The sequence below is a fragment of the Panthera leo genome, chromosome B3, assembly GCF_018350215.1.
Source record: "Panthera leo isolate Ple1 chromosome B3, P.leo_Ple1_pat1.1, whole genome shotgun sequence".
Taxonomy (NCBI): Eukaryota; Metazoa; Chordata; class Mammalia; order Carnivora; family Felidae; genus Panthera; species Panthera leo.
In genome coordinates, this window is record NC_056684.1 from 36,699,804 (window position 1) to 36,721,513 (window position 21,710).

Sequence of the window (21,710 nt, forward strand, 5' to 3'; positions counted from 1 at the left end):
GGGAGGGGCTCTGAGCCAGGAGCTTTGTAGAACCTCTCAGACCTGACCTCCCCTTTGTCAAGTAAGGTTGACCCATTTGTGTTTGTTACCGAATTAAAATTCCAAAGAAAGATGGGCTGCAGGTTGTTTCCAAATAGAAACACACATGCACAGAGAACAGAGAGCTTCTGCCAACATCCCAGACAGGGCCCACTTCCCCTCCCTGCTCCACACGCCCTTTGGAGGAAAAGGATCTGGCAATGCTTCCTGTGGTGGAGGTTAAGTGTCTGCTCCTGCTCCGGGCAGCCCCTGTCTGTGCGTGCAGCCCTTCCCACAGTAAGGCTGAGAAGCAGGAGCCTTGTGGCGGGAATGTTTTCAATATGAAGTCATTTCCCACAGTGAAGAAGCTCCCACATCCCACACGGTCCACTGGCAACCTGGGAAGTTTGCTCTGTGCCAGAAGAGAGTCTAAAAATGCCCCAAGCCCATCTTGGGATCTCAGGAATCTGGCTGGAAGAGAACCCAGGAGACAACAAATCCCCAAACAACCGCCTACCCCACACGGAAGCCAGCAGAAGGTGAAGCTCATTCCAGCCTCCAGGGGCTCTGTGTCCCACTGGGTGACATGATGCCCACAGATTGACCGCTGGTTGAGCCCTTAAGGGCAGGCCTGGTTCTTTCCTGTTGATGGGTTTCCAGAGCCCAGGACTGAGTAAATTCAGCTACTCGGTGTGTGTTAGACGCTTGAAAATTCAAGCAGGTGTCTGGGGGGGCGGGGCAGGACAAGGGCTTCTAGGCATGTCCAGGAGGGACCTGTCCGTAGAAGAGAAGGGAGGTCAGCCTAAGATGTCCTCACCTGGAGAAAAGAAGGGAGCAGGCACATGGTGGGGAACACAGCAGTAGAAACCTGTTCAAAGACCCTGTCCTACATTGTTACAGTTATCAAAGCAATGTGGTGGGCGAGCCGTAACTGGCAAGAGGGATCAGTGTTAACAGACCAGGCACGGAGTATTTTCTAGTATATGAAGACCTGAAGGATATAAAGACAACCAATGAGAAAGTGATGGGCTGTTCAACAATGCAATTGGGAAAATGGGCTACTCGGGGAGGGGTGGGGGAAATCACATCTGACCCTGACCTTGGACAATTTCCCATGGTAAGTAATGATTAAAGAGCCGTCCAGTTAGGCTCAGAATTGGGGATTTGGTGGGATAGAGGCACACATGAGACAGACTCCTTGTCGGTTCTCCTGCTCCCTTGGACCCGGGGAGGGTGATGTCTTGGTCAAGGTAGAATGTATCCTCCTCAGCATATCCCAGCCAGGAGACGGAACTCTCAGTAACTCACAGCGACCTTGATATTTTTTCCAAGCCCAGGACTTCGTGAATTGATCTAGAGCAGAAACTCTAGGGGTGTCTTTCTTCAAACTCATGTTTAGCAAAAGTACTTTCCTGCACCCAAATCTGCACATGATACTGTTCTGCTGTTTCTCTTCTCCTGACATATTTCTTGTTTGCATTACTTATGCTGGATGCGGGGGGCTCTTGGAGATTTGTCCCATTCTCTCGACTGCTGGCATAATGGAAACTTAAGTGTTAGACCGGGAAGGAACCTTAAAATTGTCCTATTCCCTCATTTTCTAGAAAGAGAGAGTGAGGTCCAGAGAGGAGTAGCAAATTACTCAATGTCGCACAGCCCGTTAGAAGCAGATCTGGGCTTGGACCACCCCGCCAGTCCCCGGCATCCTGCCCAATGCTTCTCTGCAGCCCTTTGCCATTTCCTCTCCAGCCCTCTTTTCTAAGACTTTCCTTGCTTTCCTGTGGCTCTTCTGAGTTCCCTATGGCATCCACACTGCTACACGTCTCTCCACTTAGCTGCCTGACTACTCTGCTCCGTGACAATCCTGGCTTGGTGAGACAGTGTCTCCCAGAGGCCTGGCGGCTCCTGCCCTTCTCCCCTTGTCTCATGATGGGTCCCTGGCCCTCCTCTCGGAACAGATTCTGCTCGATGCTGAGCCTGGCTGGCGGACCGGAAGCATGTGCGTCTTCTGGCTCCGGGCTCAGAAGATCTGTGTCTTCCCTACTATACCAGCTGAATGACCTTGAACGTGTCATTGCTCTGGATTTGACAGCTCTTCTTGAAAATGGAAATGATATTAGACCATAGCAGCTAGGGCTGCTTTGTAAACTGGGAGGCATCCTTCCAGTGTAAGACATCGGTGTCCCCCAGCCTCAACACAGGGCTTCATCCAGAGAGGATGCTTACTGAGTATCTGGAGAACAGTGGTTCTCAACCGGGGGTGATGTTCACATCCTAGGGGACACTGGGTCATATCTGGAGACATTTTTGTTCATCACCACCGGGGAGGGGTTGCTATGGCATCTGACGGGTCCTGCTAAATATCTTACAGTGAATAGGACGGCCCTCACAGAAAAGAATTATCTGGCCCCAGATGTCAGTTAGTGCTGCTTCAGAAGCCTTGCGGTAGATGAACAAAAGTGTCACATTATATCTGTAGATACAGACGTGGCTCGTTGTTCCAGAAAGGCAAGGAGCTGTGGCTGGGAAGCGGACCATCAAGATGCCATGGTGACCAAGGGCAGGAGCCACTGGAGTTAAAATGAGATGGTCGTGCCCGGGTGTGAGAAGTTGAAAACATTTTATTTCAATTCTATCCTTGGGAGGCAGCATAAATAATCACAAAAGACCACAAAGGTCACCGGGGAAGAAAAAAACGGTCAAGAAGTGTGAGGAGATGAGAGGGGACACTGTCTAGCTGCAGGGGGTGGAGGGCGAGGAGACCCTGCTGTAGCTGGCAGAGAGGGTGGAGGGTTCTTGGAGGAAAAGCCCAAGGGGTGGGGCTTTCCCCACCCAGGTCACCTGTGGGGGGGGGGGGCGCTTAGGGAGCCCTGGCCTCTGTGGATGAATGTGCTGCAGGGCGGCCAAGGGACAAGCAGGTGTGGGGGCATAATGCTAACGAGAGAGGAGTGGACACCCGTCTCTTGACCCCCCCCCCCCCCAGGCCAGATCTCACCCCCAGACTGTGGCTTTTCTGAGAGCAGTGTTTATAGACTCGGTGGGTAGTGGGCAATGAAGGGAGAAAACAAGGGAAGAAAAAAGAAAATGTGTAGAAGACCAAATGAAATCTGGCGTCTCAAAGAGTTGCGTGACCTTGGGCCACTCCTGTTTTCCTCATCTGCAAAATGGAGGGAGGATGCTCCCTACTTCTTGGAGCAGATGTGAGGCTCAAGTGAGACCCTACGTGTCAAAGAACCGCGTAAACTTTAAAGTGCTATACGGACGCGAGGGGCTGTGGTCGTTCTACAAGTGTAAGGCCGAAAGTGGCTGAGACACAAGCGGTGAGGGGCACACGTGGAGCAGCCCTCAAGTGGTCAGACCCCTGCTCTGCCTTCCCCAGGGCCGAGCTCCGCCCCTCTCAGCCTCAGCTTCCAGGAGGAAGAGGCCTCATCTGAGGGAGTCACCTGGGGAGTGAGAGCAGCAGGTGGGGGCCAGGAGGGTAGAGGGGCACTGAGTGTGGAGGGCCTCAACTAGGCAGTGTGATACATTGGCATTACCGGTGTCGGGCAGACGGGAGCAGTGGCTTCCGGCTCTCATTCTCCACAGAGACCTGGGCACTGGCGAAGCCCCTGTGGGAGCCGCCTCGTGACGCACTGGGAAGGGCCCTGGCCCGGAGTCTGGATACACTGGGTCCTGGTCCTGGGCCAACTGTTGACCTTCCGGGTGACTTAGTAAGTCACTTCCCCATTGCAACCCTCAGTTCTGTCCTTTGTGAAACGGGGACACTATTCCCTACCCTGCCTACCTCACAAGTTAAATGGGAGAAGGGTGTTCCAAGAGCTTTGAAGAGAATCATGGGAAGGCAAGGGGTCATTATGGCCTTGGCGAGCAATCCTCTTAATTCCCTGAAGACAAGAGAGAGGGGGCGAGAGACAGAAAGGAGCCGGGCTGCTTGCAACCCTTGTCAGGTGAGTGAGCCTTGTGGGGCTGGCTGCCGGGGAAGAAAGGGAGGTGCGGGGAGGGGAGGCAAAACAGCTGATGCCTGTTAATCCAGCCCTTTCTGTGCAGTCCAGCGGGGATGTTGGGAGCCCCAGCGGGGAGTGCCGAGACGTCCCGGCGACAAAAGTTCAAGTTCTGTGAGTACTGGGGGTCCTGGCCTCCCCCTCTGCTCCCTGGTCCATTGAGGACACCCCTCAGGGAGCCCGTGCTCTTTGCCCCGCAGGGGAGAAGCTGGCTCCTGGGGTGGCCGCCAAAGGGTGGGTCTCCAGGAGAGGCTGGGGACTTTATTAGCATGAGGTCAAGAGATCAAAGGTCAGCTTCCAGTCCTGGAGGCAGCAGGTGGGGTCCTCAGGCTGTCCCCAGCTCCAGTCCCGGCTATGTCCCTGGGGTCACCGGAGAAGGGGAAGTTAAGGGACGAGTAGAAACCACGGAGAGATCGGAGGTCAGCTTAGAAGGCAGCCCAGCCGGCGAGCTAACAGTTCTTGGGGCTGTTGCGCAAGTTTTTCAGTTCCAGCTGCAGCTGCCGAATGCGGATGTCCTTCTGGGCCAGCTCTTCTTTCAACCGCCGGATCTCATCCTGCTGCCGGAAGAACATTCGGAGGAGCTGGGGTGGAGGAAGAGAGGGGCCAGGCGGCCGGGAGAGAGCAGGTGAGAAGGCAATTTCCCGAGTGGGTATCGTGCCCGCCCCTGTTCCCTGTCAGCCTCTGCCCTTCTCTCCCAGGCCTCCCCCTGACCCCGCTTTAGTCCCCGGAGGCTCTTGTCCCTGCAGCATGCCCTTCTCTGGACCCAGGTCATGGCTCCGACTTCCCTGGGGAGGTATGAGAGAGTCCACATGGGCCCCTTTCCCACATATCTCAAGCTCACCCTTTTAGGGGGGCAGACATAATACTCTTACTTGCCATTTGGAACGGGGACCTTTATTATTATTAATTTTTAAATGTTTATTCAGTTTTGAGACAGAGAGAGAAAGCCAGCGGGGAGGGGCAGAGAGAGAGAGGGAGACAGAGGATCTGAATCGGGCTCTGCACTGACAGCACAGAGCCCGATGCGGGACTTGAACTCGTGAACTGTGGGGTCATGACCTGAGCTGAAGTCAGACGCTTAACTGACGGAGGCACCCAGGTGCCCCATATTATTATTATTTTTTAAGTAGGCTTCAAGCGCAACGTGGGGCTTGAACTCACGACGCTGACATTAAGAATCATATGTTCTATCCACTAAGCCAGCCAGGCACTGGCTTTCAGAGTCCCCTGAAAGGGAACCTTTCTAAAAGTCTTTTTTTTTTTTTTTTTATCTTTCTTTCTTTCTTTCTTTCTTTCTTTCTTTCTTTCTTTCTTCCTTCCTTCCTTCCTTCCCTCCCTCCTTTCTTTCTTTCTTTCTTTCTTTCTTTCTTTCTTTCTTTCTTTCTTTCTTTTTCTTTCTTTCTCCCCTGAAAGGGAAGTCTTTTTTTTTTAATCTTTCTTTCTTTCTTTCTTTCTTTCTTTTTTTTATGTTTATTTTTGAAAGAGACAGAGACAGAATGCGAGTGGGTTAGGGGCAGAGAGAGAGGGAGACACACAAGCAGAAGCAGGCCCCAGGCTCTGAGCTGTCAGCACAGAGCCCGATGAGGGGCTCGAACTCACGAACCGTGGGATCTGGACCTAAGCCGAAGTCGGACGCTTAATCGACTGAGCCACCCAGGCGCCCCTATGATTCTTTCTTTAACTGACTTTTTTTTTTTTTTTTTTTAAATCAAATCAGTACCGGTTACATCTGTTCAGAGGGATGATGTGCTATTTGCCCTTGTGCTAAATGATTCCACACACTCCTGTGGCTTCCAAGTTCTCGAATATTCTTTGCCTAACCTTTTGGTCAGGTTTCGTTTAGAAGAAAAAACAGCCGTACTGAAGTGTAATTCACATACCATAAATGCCACTCGTTTTAAGTGTACAATTAGCAACAGCAAATTTTAGTAAAATTGGGTGAAATGAATTTTAGCAATATTCAGAGGCATATAACCGTAAGTCTTCTCTTCTGTGCCACACTTCCAGTTTCTCTTCATACTTAGACCACTGTGTCCACCATTTACAGCCTAAATGTCTAACTGGTTGATCCCAATCGGCGGTGGTTAAAATTGTGGGTAAACCCAGAGTCAGCAGGCTCTGAGCGAGTTTCTTCACCGTAAGGAAGGTTCACGAGCTTTAGTGCAGGTTGTGGTATCTGTGTCGCCTGCTCAGAGACCCTTGAAAACTTTCCTCCAGGTCGGTTTTGGTTCATACAAATCAGTCGTAGCTCAATGTTACTTGATTTCACTGCTGCTCACCCCTGCCTCTTCCACGCTGGGTACTAGAACCGACCTCAGGCTCTTGTTATGGCCCACCTGGACTATCGCAGCAACTCTCCTACCTCTACCTTCTCAGTGTGCTTAAAAAGTGTTTTTTTTTTAAGTGGAAAATGCCAAATATATACTAGGGTGGAAAGAACCGCGCTATGAGCCTCCAAGAACTCGTCAACTGGCTTCAAGAAAGAACACGTGACCATTTTTGCTTCTTCTCTACTCCTACCCAATTCACCTGTCCCACTGCCTCCAGGGATTCTTTTGAAGCAAATCTCATTTATCCCATGATTCCACCCAGCCCTAGGCATCGGAACATCCCCCTACAATGGTACGAAATATATCTTATAGCAATCGTCAGTCTGTCTTTCAAATTTCCCTTCAAGACTGTGAGGTCCCAGAGGTCAGGAATAGTCTTCGTTTGACAAATAATAGTGATGATCGTTAAGTTGGTGTGACAAGAAACCTCCAAGATGGCCGCTGTGTTATCCCCTCCCCTCAAGGGTGGACTGGGCCTAGTAACTTGCTTCAAATGAATAGAAAAAGGCAGAAGTGATGGTCTGTCATTTTCAAAAAAACTATGACTTCCATCTTGGACACCTTCTCTTGCTCACTCCGAGGGATACCAGCTGCCACGCTGTGAGCTGCCCTACGGAGAGGTCCATACGGTAAGGACCTGAGGGAGGCCTCTGGCTGATAGCCCACGAGGAACCGAAACCCTCTGTCCAACAACCTGTGAGCGAATGCGTCCTTCCAGCAACCATGCGAATGAACTCAGAAGCAGCTCCTTTCACAGCTGAGCCTTCAGATGTGACAGCAGCCCAGCTGACAGTTTAAGCACACGGCCTCATGACAGACCTTGAGCCGTGGGCGTCCATTATGAGATACTATGAGATAATAAAGGTTTGTGGGTTTAAGAACTAAGTTTTGGGGTGATGTTTGACACAGCAATAGATACCTGATACAGTTAGCCTCATTGAGCACTGAATATGGGCCGGGAAGAGTGCTAGACTCTTAGAAAATACCTCTTTAATGCTCACCGCATTTCATATCCCCATTTTACCACGAGAAAGGTCAGAAAACTTGCTCGGGCACAGCCAGGAAACGGCCGAGCCCGGAATCAAAAGCAGTGGAGTCCAAGTAGTCATCTCTACTCCAGTGGCAACGAGCCACGTGCCTGGCACAGGGCAGCCATCTGTGAACCCTGGCTGGGCTGAACTCAGTCCCTGGTATTGACACCAGGGACAGGGGGTACCGTCGAAAGGAGAAGCCTTCGGGGGGCATGGGTAAGACCCAGCTATGGCTGTCCCTGGATGACCTGCCCTCCTTCTAAATGATACAGAGAGTACTTTCATAAACACAGCCTCTTCCCTGCCAAACAGGAAATTGTCAGACCCCGTCGCTGCCGCGGTGCCAGGGAGGAAGGCCGCGCTGTAATGCCTGAGGCCAGGCTTTCCTCTGTTAGCCAGGAATTTATAACTCCCGGAACAGCAAATGACAGCGACGTTCCGAAACGGATTCATGAGCCACGGAACTGCGTGGGCTAGTGAATGCGAGGGCTGGGGGTGGGGCATCAATATCGCTGCCACATCCCAGCCTCTATTTACTGGGGTCAGAGGCAACGGAAGCCAATAGCAGGCTACTTATGGCATTTGTCACAGAAAGAAAAATGCCCCAGATGGAGTCGGCTTAAAGGCCTGCAGCCCATAATTGAAATGTAAAGGTCTCGCTCTTCTAGGACCTGTGGAGGTAATAACTTATATTCCTTACCTCGTTCTCTGTCCTGGGTGGGACATTCTCTAATAAATCTATTCCATTGACCACAACGCTCTTCTTTTCTTTGATGGGAGCCTTAAATACCATTTTTGAGGACTTCTTATAGCCTTCCTTCAAAGACATGAGCACGGGATCTACGAAAGGCAAGGGAAACGTTCACACTGGCAGGTTGGTCGAGTGTCGTGTGATGGTGTTTTTCATTCACACCATCCTTGGCAGCTGGCCGAGCGTGGGGGAGTCGAGCAGAGGCCATGCAAAGGGGAAATGGGTGAACTCGAGTGAAGGCAAAAGCTGCAGTCTCGAAGCCTCTTCCGGGAAGCCCACCCGCACGGTACCTCGGTTGATGCCCCCCAGCCATTCATCAGGGGTCAGAGCTGGCTCCGTGCCTGGCGTCATGGGGTAAATGTCTTCCTGGTAGGAATCCGACTGCAGTGAGGGGAGCAGAAGAGTGGACACATAGGGGCCGCTGTGAGAACCCCTGCTGTTCAGCAGCCGGTTCTCCTCGCTGACCTCCCACCCAGCTCCCGCCGTCCCGCCTCCAAGCCTTTGCACTCAGGTGTCTCCCATGTGGAATCCCCACCCTGCATTCGTTAGCAAGCCAGACTGACCCCACCCTAGAACGGCCCCCAACTCCCACCCCAGATTGGGCCTGAAGACCCCAGTCCACAGGACCTTCTTCTGGGCTCCTCAGGCTTGCAGTCCGTGGCGAACCAGCTAGGATTCAATGCGGGGGTCCCTTTGGAGCCCAGCATGGCCCCACTCACCCTCCGGGGTACGATCATGGAGATGGGCTCAATCAGGCCCTTGAGAGTCACCAGCTTGTAGAAGCGGAACACCTCGCAAGCTGACACATCCAGCCCGTGCTTGGGCATGACCCCTGTGGACAGGCACACGTGGCTCCATGGGGTCCCAGGGATCCCCGTCAGCACCCCTCCTCCCCGATGTCCTTGATCAAGAGTGTCCTTGAGCACTTAGGTCTGGAGGCAATGCTCTATGCTGAGGGCAGCAGGTGGACCGGGGGCTTCTTGAGTCAGACCCTGTCTCTAAGTAGTAAGGTCTCAAATAAGCCAGTCCTACCTCACCAGGGTGCATGCTTTAGAAATGGGGCCTTTTATAACTGGAAGGGGCTGTTGGGATAGTTTAGTCAATTCCATTCTTTTCATAGATGAAACTCCTAAGGGTCTAGGGGAAGGGGCTTGCCCCAGGTCACAGAGTATGGCTGGGGCAGAGCCACAGAGCCTGTCACCTTTTTTGTTTCTTTTTTTAAGGTTTTTAAAAAATGTTTATTTATTTATGAGAGAGAGAGAGGGAGAGCTGGGGAGGGGCAGAGACAGGAAAACAGAGAATGCGAAGCGGGCTCTGTATTGTCAGTGCAAAGCCCGACGTGGGGTTCGAACCCACGAACCGTGAGGTCATGACCTGGGCCGAAGTCGGATGCTCAACCCCCTGAGCCACCCAGGCGCCTTGAGCCTGTCACCTAAAATAAACTAGCTCCCCTAAGCCTCTGTGTTTCTGGTCCTCAGAGAGAACAAAGGAGAGAGAACCCTTTCTCCACGCACCCTAGAGCCCGAGACTGCTGTCGAGTTGTGTATCTAGGACTGACAGGGTGTGCATGCCCGGTGCATGTATTATCCGTGTGTCCCCACTCGCCACAGCGTTCCTAACGGCTGCCTCTACTCGACGCCCACCGGGGAAGCAGTGCGGTGTGGGGTGAGGAACACAAGCTTTGGGGTCGGACACACCTGGTTCTGAGTCCTGACTCTGCCCCTCTTTCTGGTTGGGAAGGTCTTGGGTAGATCACTGCCTCTCTGAAGGCTTCAGGTTCCTTGGCGGGTTAGAGGAGAACAGTATGACCCTTCACGAGATGGTCAGGGGATTGGGCCAGAAGATGCTCATTGACCGCCTGCCACCCTCATGAGCGCAGGGGATGTTAGTTTCTTCTTCCGCGATGTGAACAGGAGTTAAGGTTGCAGCTCTCCTTGACTGGAATGGAGGTCTGCTCTTCTAGATACCAGAATTCTAGGAGCTGCAGGGAAGTACTATCATGGTACCCAGGGGGGATTTAGAGCCAGTAGGGCCGGTTTTGAATTCTGGCTCTGCCATGCAGGATCTAGGTGACCTGCCCGGGGTGAGTCACCCAGCCACTCTGAACCTGTGAAAGGTGCCTGGCTCATGGCAGATGCTTTGCAGTGGCCGCAGGTGACAGGGGGCGAGGAGAGACAGTTCTCCTTGGTTCCTCTCTCCTCCTCAAGTCCTGCTACTGGACTTCCTAAACACCTGGATTCATCTTCTCCCCATCTTCCCGCCTCCTCCTTAGTTACCATCCTTTTCCTGCCGCCTCCTTAGTTACCATCGTTTCTTGGCTAGAAGTCCACAGTGGCCTCCAAACCAGTCTCGCTGCCTGCCTCCTGTCCTTTCAAAATCCGTTCTCCCTACAGAAGCCAGAGCAATCTTGGACTAACATTTCAGATTGCGTCATGCTGTCCCATCTCCTACCCGCCTGCTTAAGACAAAGAAAGGCCTCCAGTGGGTTCCCAGTAAAACCCAAACTCCTTCCCCTGTGTGACGGATGGCTGTATGTACCAGTGGGCTCAGGAAAGAAGATTGCCCTCCCCTTCCAATCCGTTGAGGGTCTGAATACAACAAAAGGCAGAGGAGGGAGGAAGTCACCCCTTTTGTTCCTGCCTCATTGTTTGAGCTGGGACAGCTCCTGTCACCTTCTCCTGTCCTTAGACTGGGATTCACACCATCAGCTCTCCTGGTTCTCAGATCTTCGGACGTGGACCGAACGTCACCTCCAGCTTTCCTGGGTCTCCAGGAAGCCAGCAGATCTGTTTCTCTGAAGACCCCTCGTGATTATACCTTTCTAACCCATCTCATGGCATCCGGCCCCTGCCCTAAGCTCCAGATTCATGTCCCAAGCCTCTCCCCATCTTCTGCCATGTCACAGAGTCCACGCTTAGTCACCTGGACCTCCGTTCTGTTTCTAGAATATGCCAGGCTCATTCCTGCCCCAGGGACTTTGCATCGATGATCCTTCCTGCTGGTCCTACTCTTCCTCTTTCCTGCTTTTCAGATCTCGGCCTAAAAGGTCACCTCCACGGCGAAGCCTTCCTTGACTACCTGGCCTAAAATAGCCCCCAGTCGCTCTCTGTTCTATTGCCTCATTTGATTCTCTGCCTAGACCTTACTACCATCCAGTATTTTCCTTCCTTAGGTGTTGATTGTCTGTCTCCCTTCCGTGGAATGTGAGATCCCAAGAGGAAGGCTGGGTTCTGCACTGTTTCCCACTGAGTCTAGAGACTGCCACACGGCTGATACCCAGTAAGTGTTCGTTGAACGATGGTGTGAAAGGGCAGGAGGAGCCAGGTGTTCGGCCAGGTGCTCTCCATCTAAGCTTTACAATAGCCCTGAAAGGTAGGCTTGATTTTTCCCTCTTTTACAGATGGGGAAATTGAGCCTCAGAAGGGTGAGCTATACATTTGAGTCAACGTCGACCTAGGTCTGACTCTACAGTCCAGGATGCTTTTTATTCTACTTGACGAAGAGGTGACAGTGAGGAGGAGGAGACGACAGAGTCGGGGAGGGGTGAAGTCAATGGAATGGTCACTGGGCCTATCTCAGGGCCGCCATCTTGCTGCCAGTCACTGAGGCGGGCTCTCGGGCCCTTCCGGCACTGATGGTCTGGAAGCTGGCTCTCAGGCCGTATCCGTAGCACCGGATCCCCAGAGGGAACAAGCCAGACTCGGGCTCCGAGGTAAGGAGGGAACGGGGCCCCCGAAGAAACTTCTTCCAACGGGCTGATTCTGACCCCAAACAGGAAGTTGCTGAACCGTATGCAATATGAAACTTTTGCTGTAAGACTTTAGCGGTGGTAGAACGTGGGGTGTGAAGAACTCACTACGCTCCATCAATTCTGGACCCTCTGAAGGATTTGCTTAGAGGCTGGGGAGCCTGGGGGTGCAGGGATGGGGACACCCTGGGACTTCCTCCTGTCCTCTCAGGCAGGGACAGAGCTGCTCCTGGAGACTGGGGTCCTGGCTTCCTAAAGGCTTCAGGAAAGTGTCTGGACCCAGACTTTTCTCTGACCTTTAGTTTTTCAACCGCCTTACAAGAGTTCAGAGCCACTTGGAGCGCCAGTATCCCCATCTGCAAATGGGAATGAAGCCAGTGTGGGCCGCTGATGACCAGAGGTGATGGAGGATGTCAGGCACCATGGAATGACAGTCAGTCAGGTGGGTGGTGACAGGCTGGCGAAGAAGGGCAGGGGGACCTTCCCAGGGGCAGCATCTGCAGGTTCTGACTGCCCATGAGCTGTGGGCTTCTGACTCTGATTTTCATTTAAAGGCAGGGGTGACCCATGAACCAAACATCCAGTCTCTTGTTCTATAGCATAACAGCCATGGAAGCCTCTGGACCCCCTTACCTAGGCCTTTCTGCGGGGCTGGGGAGCGGAACTCCATGAGGTAACTCAAGAAGGGCTTCTCAGTGCTGATCTCGTAGTACCGGATGTTTCCATCTCCCTGGGGGCAGGGAGAGAGGGAGGTGAGGAAAGTGGGGGCGGGGGTGGGCTGGGCTGAGCAGGCCCCGGTCCCGGGGGTCTGCTGCAGAAAGCCTCAGCGGTGGTCCGAAGACCAGGGAGACCTGGCCTCTAGACCCGTGGCCGGTCGTCACAGGAGACTTACGGGGTGATGGGGTGGAGGCGGTGTGTGCATGTAGACAACGTTTGTGATAGACGAGGCCATGTTTGCCAAAAAGCTCCCGGCAGGTGCTTCGAATGCCGTCATTAGTCACTGCCCTCTACACTTCAGGCTCTGAGCCTTATCCCGGTGTCCACCCCACCCCAGTGCACCTCAGAGAGAACTGTCAGTCACTGACACTTCAGTAAGAATGAGTGTCAGACCTGAGGGCGGGTTTCGATGGAAGAGAGTGAAAGAGACGACCAGAGAGGTTAGCCTGGCTCTCCTCAGGGGGTAGGGCAGGAGCGGGGGGCACAACGGTGGGGGAAGGGGGTCTCCCAACAGGCTGCCCCAGCGCTCTCCACCCCCCAATCTTCGACTACCTTTCCAGCCAGGTAGAGCATGTGGGTGTCAGCATCGTAGAAGGGGAACAGGAGGCCCGACAGCCCATCAATTTCCTCCTCGATCAGGGGCATGGATAGGTCCTCCTGCAGGGAAGAAGGCCCATATCAGCTTACGTCCAGGCAGGATGGCCCCTTACCTTCCCCGACCCCAGCACAGCCCCCAGGACTACAACTCTTTCGTGTCACCGCCTGGCCTCCCCGTGGCTGACCTGGTCCCAGAGGGCGATTTGTCTCGTGTTCCACCTGGAGACCCCTGTCGTGAGCAGTCGCTTCATGTTTCCCAGGAACACCACTCGGTTCACTCTGTGGTTTTTGCAGTTTGCCTCCTGGCAGGGACAGAGAAAGCTGCTAAGCCACGGCCGCTGGATACTAGGAAACCGTAGTAGGCTCAATGGGGGCCCCCAAAAGATATGTCCATGCCTTAGTCCCTGGAATCTGTGATATGGGGTCCTTAACTCCCCTGGATCACCTAAAGGTCATGGCGAGCATCCTTGTAAGAGGTGAGAGATACAGACACACAGAGGAGAAGGTGATGTGACTCCAGAGGCAGAGACTGGAGGATGTGGCTCCCAGCCAAGGAAGCCAGCAGCCATCAGAAGCTGGAAGAGGCAAGGAAGGGTTCTCTCCCAGAGCCTCCAGAGCTGAGAGAGAGCTGTAAGCCACTCTTTGTGGCGATTTGTCACAGCCGCCAGAGGAAGCCAGGTCAGGTGCTGTGGAGCAAGAGAGCCCTGGGACCAGGAGCCCAGGGAGCACAGGGGACTCACGGGGTCACTTCTCGATAACTTGCTTCATCCAGGGCTCCTTCTAACAGGGCCAACCTCCGCCTCCACTCCCCCTGCCTCTCGGCTCTCGTCCCTTCCTTCTCCTCCTAACATGCAACAGCCCTTTGCCTGCATGAGTCAGCATCAGGTCGGATACCAGAGGCTGGCGGGGTGGTGCAAAGACTCAGGCTGGCGTCACCTGCTCTGGGTTTCAGTTCCACGTCTGTCAAAGAAGGGTGGCCCTGAGGAGTCCCACCCCTCTGGCCCGCGTCACGTCTGTGGGGTGGAGCTTGGGTTCTCAGCTCCTTAACTTCTTCTCCGCTCAGCATGGGTTCTGCACCCACCCCCCTCCCACCCCAGCTTGGTTTGAATTCTTTAAAAAAAATTTTTTTTAATGTTCATTTATTTATTATTATTATTATATTATTTACATATAATTTATTGTCAAACTGGTTTCCATGCAGCACCCAGTGCTCATCCCAACAGGTGCCCTCCTCCATGCCCGTCACCCGCTTTCCCCTCTCCCCCACCCCCGATTCCCCCTCAGTTTGTTCTCAGTATTTAAGGGTCTCTTATGGTTTGCCTCCTTCCCTCTCCGTAACTTCCCCCCCCTTCCCCTCCCCCATGGTCTTCTGTTGAGTTTCTCAGGATCCACATAAAACTCTGCCCGTAACTGAGTGTCCATTTCTACCCCCCTCCAAGGCTCAGTTCCCCTGCGTGAAAGGGGGAAGCGCAGCTGAGCCCCGCCACCCCCCCCCCCCCAAAGGCTGTCGTGAGGATTAAACGAGTAACGTCCTGGAGCCCTTGGTACAGTGCACGCCACACGGGGAGCTCTGAGTAAATGGCGGTTGATGCTAATGATGCTAATAACTATGAGTGTTATTCTCTGCGACGGTGGTAGTAGGTGGCTTTTTGGTCTTGCCACTTCGGACTCTTCTGAGAGAAACACAGCCGGGTCAAGCATCGGTCCTTTCTTGGGTAGGAGGTAAACCTCACATTTCTCCCAAAGTTTCCCTCCCATTCCATCCATGTATGCCCCACGCCCGGCACACAGTGGGTGCTCGAGAAGTTCATTTCTTACTCCCCAACGGCATCTAATCCCTTCCTCGCGGTCAAGACCCGGAACACTCAAAGATCAAGGTGGAGCTAAATTCTCCATCAACCTCCCCGCTTGGAACCGTCTCTGGGGCTGGTGCCCTGAGGCATCTCCCTCAGGCCGGTCCCCACGCAGGTGCCTGGGTAGCGAGTCCCAAATCCCCTCTCCTGTGCCACGATGGGACTTGGGCGATACCCAAAGATTTGTGCCCTGAAGGGTGCCACCAGTTCTGCCCCCGGAGCAGGCCAGAAGAAGCCCGTCTGGGGAGAGGGGTGCAGTGGGGATGAGAAAGGGTGCTGAGGTCTCTCCCCACCCAGTCTAAGCAGGGCCCCGAGAAGCACCCAGAATCTACAAGGCCAGCAGGGGTGCAGGCCAGGTGCGTGGGAGAAGGGGAGCTGGCACAGCCTTTTCCTCTAGGCCTGCCTGAAAGCCAAGCCCCACATCCCGACACCTTCCCTTCCCCTCAAAGACGGTGGGGCTTCACCTGCAGGACGCGGCCAGAGCGTGGCTCAATCACGCGAAGCTTCTTGTCCTTGCACGTGGTGGTGAGCAGGCTGCCGTCGGTGTTGAAGGACATGCAGAGGATCACATCTGAGTGACAGTCTATCATCTTCACCGGCTCACCCACGTCCAGGTTCCAGATGAGGACCTGCCAGGGGGTGGGCATGCCGGAGGCAGGGTCAGCCCTGCGGCTGCGCCGTGAGGCGTCTGTCCCGGTCTGCACCCGGTGGCCCCGGGAGAGACGCCCCGTGCAGGGTCGGGGTGCACTGGGAGGCGGGGGGGGGGGGGGGTGACGTTAAACTCTATGTCAAAGGCTGATGCTCCCTGCTGCGCAAATCCACTATTGTCCCTCGGCAGATCCCAGCCCCAGCCGGGATCGGTTTCTGCTACCAGCAAGAAGGATTCATGTTCTTGGCCAGGGCCCCGTGGCTGGCACGCCTCTTTGAGGGCTTGCCGTTCTCTTCCCTCCACCAACTTTGGTTGCTCCTTTTTCCCACCAGGAGGGCAGCGGCCACTTCTAGATTTAAGAAGGGGCCCGGCAGAGGGTGTGGGCAGGGAGTGGGCATTCTCTTCCAACCTGTAGGAGCCAGAGAAGCCAGACAGGCAGCCTCCGCGGACCCCGGGAAAGACAGGGCGCACAGAAGATGCCCGGTGGTGTGCAGCGACTGAACGAATGAATGGACAGGCGGGTGGGACAATGTTGATGAACGTGCTCTGGAAGGTAACAGCGCCCCCTACAGGCAGCTCCTCAAGACCCACATTGCTCCCCCCACCCCCGCCCCCCTCCCCACAGCCGCGGCCTAGCAGCTCACCTTGTAGTCATAGCCGGCACTGAAGAGGATGTTGTTGGTCGTGGGGTGCCACTCGACCAGCCCCACGCGCCGGCTGTGCCCGTGCAGCTCGAGGAGAGCCTCTGTCATGTTCCGCTTCAACCCACCCTCGGGGATCTCCCAGATCCGCACCTGCAGAGGGCGGGGATGGAGGGCTGGGTGGGCAGGGCCAGGAGAAGCCCCTGACGCCCCGTCCTTCGGACACCAGGCTTCCCAAATCTGCCCAGTGAGGCATCTGCTGGCCAGTGAGGCGGGTAGAGCCTGACTGAGGCCCGGGGGAGGCTCCGGGGTGCACTTCAAGAGGAAGGCGACCATCTCTTGCGCCTTTGGGGGGTTTCTCTGGCAGGCCTCTGCAGCCCTAGACAACTCATACTGCCGGGATATTGCTACAGTCTAGCTCGTCCCAGAGGGCCACACAGTAATCCGCTTTTGGCCAGTGTTGTATGAAAAGCCTGCCTCCGCTTCCCTTCCCACACCCTTCTAAGAGCTCTGACCTCTGTCTCAGCAACTCTGCTGATACCCCATGGAGCCATCCCTTACTGTGCCCCCACCAAGGGTGGACACGTGAGCAGAGGAAAAGCCATCTGGGAGGCTGGGAGGCCCGGAGTCTCTCCTGAGAGATGAAGAACTAAGGGGCAGAGGTGGATGGGACGCTGGAGCCCCCCGGGAGGATGGGCAGAGCCTGGATGCTGCCACTATTTGCAGTCTTCCCGACGCCTGGGTGGCTCAGTCGGTTAAGCATCTGACTCTCGGATTAGGCTCAGGTCATGATCTCACGGTTTCGTGAGTTCGAGCCCCGCGTCGGGCTCTGCGCTGACAGCGAGAAGCCTCCTCGGGATTCTCGCTCTCCCTCTCTCTCTCTGCCCCTCCCCCGCTCACGCGGTCTCTGTCTCTGTCAAATAAATAAATAAATAAATAAATAAACTAAAAAAAAAAAAAGAAGAAGCACCAGAGATGATGGGCCAAGTGAAGGTGGGACACACGGAGAAGCAGAGAGCAGAGGCCGTGTGGCCCCAGAGAGAGGACGTGCGCAGTTTCTCTGCCATCTCTGAGTGTCCCCCTCGTTACTGACGTTAGCCGTGGGGGACTTCCGTGTCTCTGGCCAAGCATACCCTGCGCGGTTGCAACCGTCTCATCTACAAATGGGAGAGGAAACTCTTTGCCTTGCTTTGCCTACCGGTAGAATCAAACGAGATGCTGGTTGGCAAAGTCTGTAAACTGTAAAGTGCTCTAAAGACCTAAGGAGTTCTAGTCCTCGTTACAATTGTTGTCGTCAGTAATGCCATCGATCGCGTGCTCCCTGGAGAGGAAAGAACACACGTGACTGCCATTTAGGACACCTTTAAAGCAAATCTTTTGAAAATCTGAACTCCACCTTGGCCAGTAAAGAGACAAATGGGAAAAACAGCTTTGAGATACCGTTTATAACCTTCCAAAATAGCCACCCTGGGAGGGGACAAGGGCCAGGGGTTGGCAAGATTATCTCCTGGAACTTGTAGATTCTATCGGTGTTGGTAGTATTATAAATCAGAGTAACTCTTTTGGAAGCAATTTGGCAATCTTTAGTAGGAACCATAAAGACATTTATGTTGTATCCTTTGACCTAGTAATTTCACTCTGAAAATCCAACATAAGCAAAAATCTCCATGCATGAAGGTGTTCATTGCAACAGGGAAAATTTAGAAACACTCAAAGTGGCCAACACTAGGGCAACAAATTAATACGTTATGTCATTATGCGATGTTAGCTGTTCAATGATAATTCCGAAGCCCATGAGTAAACAGGGAAAGCCAAAGACAGTCCTAGGGACAGGGGAGAAGGCTGGGAACTGGGGGCACCCCTGAGGGAATTCCCTTGGCGGTTTCCCTTCTTGATGTTTCCCCCCGCAGATTCTAGCAATGAGTATTTCCCACATCATGTGTGTTTCCCCGGAAGACCCAGCTCTGCACACGCAGACGTGGGAGGCATGGGGTGAGAAAGGCAGGTTCAATCAAAGGTTTGGGGTCACCCTTAGGTGTATCATTCTGTTAACGAAATACACTTGGGGTGGGGGGCGGTTGCTGGGTGGCTCAATTGGTTAAGCGTCCAACTCTTGACCTCCGCTCAGGTCATGATCTCACGGTCCGTGAGTTTGAGCCCTGAGCCGGGCTCTGTGCTGATGGTATGGAGCCTGTTTGGGATTCTCTCTCTCTTCTCCCTCTCTCTCTGCCCCTCCCACATCTCTCTTTTTTCCTCAAAATAAATAAATAAGTAAACTTAAAAAAAAAAACACTCAGTGGGGCGCCTGGGTGGCTCAGCTGGTTAAGTATCTGACTTCCACTCAGGTCATGATCTCACGGTTCGTGGTTTCAAGCCCCATATCAGGCTCTGTGCTGACAGCTCAGAGCCTGGAGCCTGCTTCCAATTCTGGGTCTCTTTCTCTCTCTGCCCCTCTCCTACTCATGCGCTGTCTCTGTGTCTCTCAAAAATAAATAAACATTAAAACAACAACAACAACAAACCACTCAGGGCACCTGGCTGGCTCAGCTGGTAGAGCGTGTGATTCTTGATCTTGGGGGTCATGAGTCTGAACCCCATGTTGGGGGTAGAGATTACTTAAAACAAACAAAACAAAGCCCAGAGCTCGCACACAGCCCTGCATGGTGGTGGGGGTTGGGGGAGCGAAGTGATAGGGGACCCAGCAGGACCCAACAAACCACACACCCCACACTTCTTTGTCTTTTACCCAGAGGGAGGCCGTTACACATGTTCTTCTGCAACTTGCTTTTCTCCCGTAACAGGTAGTGGACATCTTTCCACCCCAGGACACATGGATTTACCTTATCTTATTAAGTGGCCGGGGGGGGGGGGGGCACCTGATGCGTGACTGTGCCAGGATGGATTTAATCAACCTCTATTAACGGACACCAGGGTTCTGCCCACTTTTGTCCCTGTTATAATTCACTCTGTGTCGAACAGTCCTGTAATACAAGCTTGAGTGTGGATATTTCTGTAGGGCACGTGCCTACAAGCGTTTCATTTTTTAATAGTCACTGTAAAACTGTCCCCGAAAAGCTGTCCCAGTTTTCACCAACAGAGCCTGAGAGCACTTCTTTACCTAGGTCTCTAACTCTACCTTCAAAAATAGACTTCTGTCCACCCAATAGGTTGACAATGACATCTCACTCTTCGGGTTTGCATTTCTTTGGTTCCTAGAAATACTCGGCATTGTCTTCTGTGTTTATTGTTTGCGCTGGAGGAGGAAGCTCTGGAAGCTTTTGGACTCAAAGGGATGAGCCTTTGAGGGTCGTAATGAAAGGCCAGTGTGGACATGTCTGGAGGCAGAGGATGCTGTCTATGGGCACCTTATACCGTGTCCTGAGGACAACAGATGAGTATATACACGTGGACACCAAGGCAGTCAGTGCCTAAGTGTTGACTGAGGCAGGAGAGTGGCCTCTGGGCTTTGAGAGAGATCTCTGAAACAGAGATTACAGACTCATTCATTCCACACGCGCACCTCTATGAGCCACAGTCCTGCTAGCCAGGGGATTGTGCTGAGCTCGCCCGGTGCCCTGCTCCTGAGCAGCCCACAGTGGGGCAGTTAAGGGCAGAGAACCCATGGAAACAGAGCTGAAGGGGGGCTAAGGGTGGGGAGGGTCTTGGCAGAGCAGGGCTAGAAGACAGGATGTTGGCCCAAGTTTGAAAAGAGAGGCTGGGGATGTGGGGAGGGGGGAGGAGACAGACACAGGACCAGCGTGCATGGGGGGTTCCGGCACGGTGCCTGGGGGAACCGCAGCCTGGCCGGGGTAGAGCAGGCCGGCAGGGAGCGGAGGAGGCCAGAAGCCCTGTGTGTCACACCTAATCACGGAGGCCTCAGGAAGCAGCTTCGCTTGGGCCAAGTCTCAGGAAGAGCCCATTTGCAGAACAGTCCAATTCCTGAGCGTCAGCTAACTGAGGCGTGTCCCATGCCAGGCTAAGGTAGAGGCACGAGGGAAGCTGTGAAGTGGGGTTCCGCCCAGGTTCCAATCCCACTTGCTGCTGGATGACCTTGGAAAGCCAGCCGACCTCTCTGAGGCTCAGGCTCCTTGTCTAGATGATGAAGAGAGACATGTGCCCCATGTAGGGTCAGACTACACTGGGCTTCATGTCCTTGGGAGTCTGAGGTTTTCTAGCCACAGCAACGGATTTGCTGGGATGACAGCTCGGCCTAGGGACCCAGGGGCTGAGCCAAGGGGATGGGGACGGCAGGTTGTGTCTGTGCCTCTGAACTGGATCCAAGTCCCATCCATGGAGCCGAGGCCTGCAGGGGAAGGCCCAAAGAGCTGTTTTCACCAATGACTGTTAGGTGTAGGGTCCCTGGCAGGGCTTGGGGGACCCGATGGAAAATGTCCTACGGAGAAGGAGAGAGGCACCTCGCCTCACCCCCATCTGATACCAGCCACTTCCCTCCCTGGGCCCCAGTTTTCTCATCTGCACGCTGAGGCCATACTAGTTAATCTCCTGAAGTCCCCTGCGTTTGACATCATCGAATGTATCACTGGCAAGGGGGCGAGACGCTGGGTCTCCTGCTATAGCACATAGCTGGCACCGTGTGCCATGGGAGCTCAGAGGAGGAGCTGGAGTTCACAGTGGGCCTAAGCCACTGGAAAAGGAATTCCAACCCCTTGGTCTTCAAGGGGTTTGTTTGAAGCAAAGAGCCGATGCGTGGGGGAGGAGCCCTGCGGATCGGCTCAGAGGTTGCTCTGGAAAGTTACTTCCATTCAACAGGAAACCTGGTAAGGGCAGACAAACCGGATTTCTGGAAGGAAGGGGTGGAGAAAGGTGGCAAAACACTCTCTCTAGCAAGCCAGCTGCGCCCCTTTTCAGGTCCCTGGCTCAGAGCCCTGTTTAAGTCAGCTACATTCAATGCAACCAAATATGTTCCATGGCTCCCTATGTCACACACACCAGATACGGGGCAGGAGAGGGTATCCTTCACCTCAGCAGCTCACAGTTTTGTGGGGGAGACAGCAGGCAGGGCAGACAAGGCTAATGGGAGACGGCTGATAAGGAGGTTAATAAAGCTACAAAACCAAGTGTCCCTGTGCCTGGGGAGGGGGCAGCTGGTGAACAAAGGGAGAGCTCTGCAGTCTAACAAGCTCTATTCAAATCCATGCTCTGACCTCAGCGGCTTCCCCCATTCCTTCCTTCTCGCCTGGACTGAATCTGACACCTTAGAGAGGGCACGGTTTGTCCTTCTGCCTATCGATTCCGAAAAAGAGAGCAGCTCCCCAGTGCCAGGGCACAGACAACCTGCCAGGCCATCCCACTGGATGGTCGACTCCTCCATGCAGGGGTAAGATCCCCTGTCACTATCCTTGCCTTCAGCGCA

At 53.8% G+C, this 21,710-nt stretch overlaps 1 protein-coding gene and 1 long non-coding RNA gene across 6 annotated transcripts in view; one reads left to right on the forward strand and one right to left on the reverse strand.

Annotated features, from left to right (window-relative positions):
- Positions 1-2,621: 2,621 nt before the first annotated feature.
- Positions 2,622-21,710, reverse strand: part of CORO2B (coronin 2B) — a 133,005-nt gene continuing 113,916 nt past the window's right edge. For both annotated transcript variants that reach the window (XM_042941570.1, XM_042941569.1), the window contains exons 4-12: positions 16,340-16,489; positions 15,511-15,675; positions 13,379-13,495; positions 13,149-13,253; positions 12,513-12,609; positions 8,851-8,963; positions 8,422-8,512; positions 8,081-8,220; positions 2,622-4,600 (exon numbers count right to left, since the gene is read on the reverse strand). In XM_042941570.1, the coding sequence (XP_042797504.1) occupies positions 4,469-4,600; positions 8,081-8,220; positions 8,422-8,512; positions 8,851-8,963; positions 12,513-12,609; positions 13,149-13,253; positions 13,379-13,495; positions 15,511-15,675; positions 16,340-16,489 (1,110 nt within the window). In that variant the 3' untranslated portion in view covers positions 2,622-4,468. The remainder of the gene's footprint in view (positions 4,601-8,080; positions 8,221-8,421; positions 8,513-8,850; positions 8,964-12,512; positions 12,610-13,148; positions 13,254-13,378; positions 13,496-15,510; positions 15,676-16,339; positions 16,490-21,710) is intronic.
- LOC122221869 lies at positions 3,875-16,786 on the forward strand. 4 transcript variants are annotated; one of them, XR_006203483.1, is made up of 7 exons: positions 3,875-3,965; positions 4,066-4,133; positions 4,497-4,644; positions 11,304-11,410; positions 11,532-12,321; positions 16,111-16,248; positions 16,704-16,786. It is a non-coding gene; the product is annotated as an uncharacterized LOC122221869 (long non-coding RNA). The 4 variants fall into 4 exon arrangements; XR_006203485.1 differs by lacking the exons at positions 16,111-16,248; positions 16,704-16,786 and having other exon boundaries at positions 11,532-11,843; positions 12,182-12,504; XR_006203482.1 differs by lacking the exons at positions 16,111-16,248; positions 16,704-16,786 and having other exon boundaries at positions 11,532-12,504.